Raw genomic sequence first — 6,000 nt, 5'->3', positions numbered from 1 at the left:
AGATCACATTTGAACTCAGGTCCTCAACTCTAGGGCTGGTGCTCTACCACTGTGCCACCTAGCTGCCCCCAAATTACATATTAAAAAAAAAGAAACAAAAAAAAGCATTATAGAGGTCTCCCAGTCCAACTTACCCTCCCTCCCCCACACCCAATCTCATTTTACAGATGAGGAAACCAAAGCCCCAAAGAAATAAACCAAAATTATGGGGTTTTTTCAGTCAGGTTCAACTCTCTGTGAGAGGATCCACAGCCACTGGTATTTGGAAATGCTTTTGGTAGAATTTGATGGACTTTAGATGACACATAGAATTCTAGTAGATAGATAGTATTAGAGAAAAAAATCCCATCTGATAAGCCTAGCTTGAAGAGAAGATGCAAAGAGGAAAAGCATAAGGTGCTTTTAACTAGTTAATAAATTAGTTTGGCAGAAGAGAATCTGTCTGAATAGGGGTTTGAGGAATGAGTAGGTAGAAAGGTAGATTGGGGACCAGTTAGATGTTGGAGTGAATAGAGCACCCAGCCTGGAGTTAGGAAAGTCTGAGTTCAAATCCAGTCTCAGTTTACTTGTCTGTAAAATGAAAAATAATCATAGCACCTACCTCCAATGAGTTGTGAGACTCAAATGAGATAATGTAAAGTAATTAGCCCAATATCAGACTCATGGTAAGCACTAGATAAAGAAATTATTATTGAGTCCCATAAAAATATCAACAGTTTGTATTATTATTATTGCTGACAGTTGTGGTTTTTGTTTTTCCTTCTTTGGCAATGCCAGCCTCTTCACCTTCCTGGGTCTTCCTCCAAATTCCACAGGAAGCTGTTCAAAGCCTAGGGCAAGTCTTTCAGACTCCTTTGATCATCCTTGAATTGCTGAACCGCCAAGTAGGGTTCAAGATGAGTTCTCTGGATGGAGTCCCTTTCAAGGTTTCCAAGAGTTTTATGATAGAATGGGAGCCAGCATCAGTCTCCAACTTCTGTGTACCTCATTGCAGAGAGCTCCTGCTGCACTCGATGGTGAGTATGTCTGTCTGCCAGTTCCTTTTGAACCCGAGCTGGTGGTAGCTTTCCACAGCTGCACCCCACACACACACACACACACACACACACACACACGCAGACACACTTAAATCCAATTTATTTTCATGTCATTGCATCACCTCACTGATGTCATGATCCTCTTGGAGATGAAGGACAAATAAAAACAGTGCCCTAGGTCAATGAACCCTGGTAGTTCCTGAAATGTTAGAAAATCCCAGCATTCTGGTCTTTTTGAGGAGAGTCCAGATTGGCAGAAGTTGATCCTATGTGTATTCTGATGTGCAGAAGACAAAGTGTCCGAGGCTGGATTTGAACTCCTGTTCTCTGACCCCAAAGCCAGTGCTCTATCCAGTGGATCACCCAGCATAGGAAAAAGTAGGGGCAGTGGGTAGACCATTGGAGTCAAAGGCTCTGACTTTGTTAAGAGGTTTGTTTCATATCATATATGGGGAAAGATCAGGAGATTTTAGAACTGTGCCTGTCTTCTCTCCGCCACCTTGACCGGAAGTCAAAGACTCTGACTTTGAAACCTGACTTCTGACTCCTGTGTGACCTTAAAAGCAAATCACTTGATCTCTCTGGGTCTCATTGTCCTCTTTCACAAAATGGAAGGTTTGGACTGGTGATATTTTAGTTCTGACACTGTAGGAGTCAGCCTGATAGCAGCCTGTAAGGCATTGTCGCCCCACAAGAGGGAGGTATTGTCCTTGCCTTGAATATCATTGAGCCTGGACTCTTCTCCCTAGAAGAGCTGCCTTTCTCTGAGCTCCCTTGAGAATTTTTTCCTGGCCAAAGAACTACCCTTAGGGAATCAAGTCATTCAATCAACAAGTAGTTTTTAAGCACCTGTGACTGCTCAGAACTGGGCTAGAGTCTAGGGATTCAAAACATGAAACCATTCCTCTTAAGGAGTTTACCCTGTTTCTCTTTCCTACTCGACAAAAAGCCCTTGGTCTGACTTCTGGTCATCATTGTCATCATCATCAATCAACAGTATCATCACAAGTATTTCTATATTTATTTAAGGTTTTCAAAGACCTTCGAAAATATCTTATTTTAGCCTCACAACTCTTAGAAGACTGTTGTTCACCCATCTCAATGGGTGACTGACTCTGACTCCTCTTGATCCTATTTGTAAATTTGATGGGGTAGAAGAAGCCATCTGTGGTTTTTTTTTTAAATCTTGGAAAAGATACTGAAGTGATTTGCCATTTTCTTCTCCAACTCATTTTACAAATGAAGAAACTATTGGCAAACAGTGGTTAAATAACTTGCACACAGTAAGTGATTGAGGCTGGATTTGAATTCAAGCTACCACCTAGTTCCCTTCAAGCTTTCCTTTAGCATTCTTTATTGATTATGAGTTTTATTGACACCTTTTATTGTTGCATCACAGTCATTTTCTGAAAAAAACTTCCCCTTTCCTAGTAGGAGCATTGCAGTAGTAGCACTGACCCCCTCAGTCAGCAAAAGGAAAAAAACCCCAGTGATCATATATTTGAGAATATATGCATCGGTCTGGTCTCTCAAAACATGATTGGTCATTACAATTAATCAGAATTTCATCCACATTCATTTTTACCAGATTACAGATACATGGAAATATATGGGGGGGAAGGCACAGATAGATATCTGCTAAGAGCTCTCAAAGTCACTCCCTGATCCAGTCTCAGCTGAGGAGGGCAGTATTACATCATCTTTCTGAGTCACCAATCAACCTTGTCAATAGAGAAGAATGGAAAATTGGTGATCTGTCCTCTGATCTGCTGTTAAATCTATCAAAAAGTTTAAGCTTTTTGGTAAGAAAAACACAGTGTCTCCAGTGATATAGCAGTGTCTCTGAGCATCTTTCAATATCTTGTCCTCTTGACCTAACAGATAACAACTTTTTATAGGTAAAAGAGAAAAAATCCTTTTTTCCCCCCAGAGATAAATGTCCTCAGATGGATCTCAGATTTCATCCACTAAGAAAATGGGAAAGTATATTTTCAAAGAAAAAGACTGAAAGACTGGCCTTACCCTAGATGAAAGATGATTTGACAAACACTCCATGGCCTCAAATCTTCTGCTATTGATACCTGGAATTCCACTATTATTGATTCATTCCTTTGTGTTAAGCTCCTCCTGATTTTTCTTTCTGGGGTGGATAACAAAATCTCTGATCCTTTAAGCTGAAAGAATTTTTTTAAAACATAAGCTTTTATTGATTTTTTTGTTTCATCATGCTTTCCATCAGTATTCCTCTTCCTCCCTCTCCTAAAGAGTCATCTCATTTAACAAATAATATTTTTAAGGGGGGGGAGAGAGAGAGAGAGAGAGAGAGAGAGAAATCAGCATCACTCATAAGTACCCCCCCAAATTCTGAAAAAAAACCCAACAAAAGAAAACCAAAAAAATCACATACCCTACTCCCTCCTTGCAAAGGGACAGGATGATACATTGAATTTAATATCTTTTTTCCTTTTCTAAAAGGAGGAACTTGGGAAGCATGAGCACAGAGTCTTATGGATTTAGGAACTAAAGGTAGTGGAGTGGTATGGGGCAGATATAAGAAGGAGAGGTGGAACCTCTCAAGAAAAATTTCAGCAAATTCACACTATTAGTAATAATAATAGTGTTTGACATTTACATAATACTTTACATCATTATATCTAAGGGTTGATACAACAGTCAGAAGGTCTAGGTTCAAATTCCACCTTCCCCCAACCACTTGCTTTTACTTTGGGAAACTAATTTAATTTAATTAATTAAGGAACTAGGCCTCAGTTTCTTATTTATAACATGAATCATTGAACTCAATGATCCCTGGGGGCTTTTCCTTCTATAGAACTTTGATCTAGAAGGGAATCAAGGTTTATTAAAATCCATGATCTAGGCATATTTATTATTCTTATTTTACACAACAGGAAACTGAAGCTAAGGAAGTTTAAGGAGGAGGAGTTTAAAAGAACAATGAATTTTAATTTAGAAGTCCTGAATTCCAATCCATTTCCCCACTTTATGCTACCTATATGACCTTGGGCAAGTCACTTAACCTCTATGGGTCTCAGTTTACCTACCTGTAAAACAAACCAGAATTCATTTCTAAGGTTTAATACAACACTAAAATATAGTAGGTATTTAATAGATATGTATTGAATATGACTTATCTAAAGTCATATAACTAGTATCTAGAACCAGTATTCTAATCTGAGTGATTTTCTTGTGGGATTTTTTTAAAACTCAATTTTACTTTCTAGTCTGAGTCTTCTGATTCTAAATCTGGTGGTCTTTTTCATTATACTACCTTGTCCTGAACTATTCTGATCTTTTGAAATCCCCTTCCCAATTTCACACTTGATTGTGCTCATACCCAAAGATAAATCTGTCAACTTCACTCATACCCAGAAAATTTATGTAAAAGATTTAGTTAAAAACCTGGAAGCAAACAGCACAGGAAGAGAGTACTATAAAAGAAGTCCTTCTTCTTCTCTGCTTTACTCCCATAATCAAGAGAAAGACAAGTCTTCAAGCATGGGTCCATTTTATTTTTCCAACTGCACATAAAGTTATCTTTAACATTCACTTTTTTTTTTTAGATTTTTTTTCAAGGCAATGGGGTTAAGTGGCTTTCCCAAGGTAACATGGCTAGGTAATTATTAAGTGTCTGAGGTCAGATTTGAACCCAGGTACTCCTGACTCCAAGGCCAGTGCTCTATCCACTGCACCACCTAGCCACCCCAACATTCATTTTTTAATAAGATTTTGAGTTTCAAATTTTTTCTCCTCTCCAACCTCTCATCCCCCCCTCCCTAAGCGAGCAAGCAGTTTGATAGAAAGATCTTTTTATAAGTACATAAAATAAAACACATAGGAAATCAATTGCATTGAAATTATTTAACTTAATGAGATTATTATACTTATTACATTAAAATTATTTAACTTATGAAATTATAATTGAGATTATTTCAATTATATTGAAATGAACTAATTAGTTAACCCTTCCAATTTTTTTAAACAAGTTCAACTCAGATTTAGAACTTCTGTGTTAGAAAGAGAATCTATGAGATCCCTTGCATCTGGCTGGTCTAGAAGGCAGCCATAAATACAATTCAATCTGAAGTCAAAGAAAGTGGATCAGAGGGCCCAGGTAGGAAAAGAGTCTGCTTCCTTTGGAAACTAGGAGATCCAGAGAGTGAATCCATCCTTGCTCTTGGGCTAGACTAACAAGAAAAATAACATTGCAATCATGAGATTCATCTCTAGATTGAAGAGGAAAGGGGCAAGAGGGAGCTTGAAAACACCTGCCAAATGCTTCAAACCCGGGCCATGAGAATTCAGGGTAATGAGACTGTGAGTGAGGTTTTATCTAAGCTATATATCATCCTTTCTTCAAACTTTCTTCACATTAAAATGTAGTCATCTCCTGAACTGACTGTGATTTAGGGCTACAGTGGAGGAAGGGATCTGCCATCTCTGGAGAGGAGGAGAGAATGAAGAAAGGTCATAGTTTTCAGGAGAAAAAGATATTCCCCTCCCCTTTTTTAACCCTTCAATAGTAATACTAGAGGGGTCAGCTAGACAGAGCAGTAGATAGAGTGTTGGGAATGGTGTCAGGAAGTTCAAGTCTAACCTCAGAAACATGCTAGTTTACGACCTTGGGCAAGTCACTCTTTTTTGCTATTGGAGAAGGAAATGGCAAAGCAGTCCAGGATCTTTGCCAAGCTAACACCATGGATAGAGGTCCTGGGGATCATGAAGTGTCAGACATGAGTGAAATAACTGAAAAACAACAAAAAAATAATACTGGAATATTGTAAATAGGGCTAGGAACTTAGGGTTGAGGGCAATTTTTGGTGTGTTCCCTGTTTCACGAGGGGATGATTTCATACAAAGCTATAGAACAAATACTAAGATGTTTTGGAGATAAAAGACCTGGAGTCAAATTCTGATCCTGCCAATTCTTTTTTGGGTGACCTTA

General features: G+C 38.4%; 1 protein-coding gene across 1 annotated transcript in view; it reads left to right on the top strand.

Moving 5' to 3' along the window:
* The first annotated feature begins 790 nt into the window (after positions 1–790).
* UBAP1L (ubiquitin associated protein 1 like) overlaps positions 791–6,000 on the top strand; it is a 35,582-nt gene continuing 30,372 nt past the window's right edge. The window contains exon 1 of the mRNA XM_074234404.1: positions 791–1,016. Within this exon, the coding sequence (XP_074090505.1) occupies positions 897–1,016 (120 nt within the window). The 5' untranslated portion in view covers positions 791–896. The remainder of the gene's footprint in view (positions 1,017–6,000) is intronic.

Source organism: Macrotis lagotis, chromosome 4 (genome assembly GCF_037893015.1).
Source record: "Macrotis lagotis isolate mMagLag1 chromosome 4, bilby.v1.9.chrom.fasta, whole genome shotgun sequence".
NCBI lineage: Eukaryota > Metazoa > Chordata > Mammalia > Peramelemorphia > Peramelidae > Macrotis > Macrotis lagotis.
The sequence above is the reverse complement of the archived record's forward strand: the minus strand, read 5'-3'. Positions and strand labels throughout refer to the sequence as shown.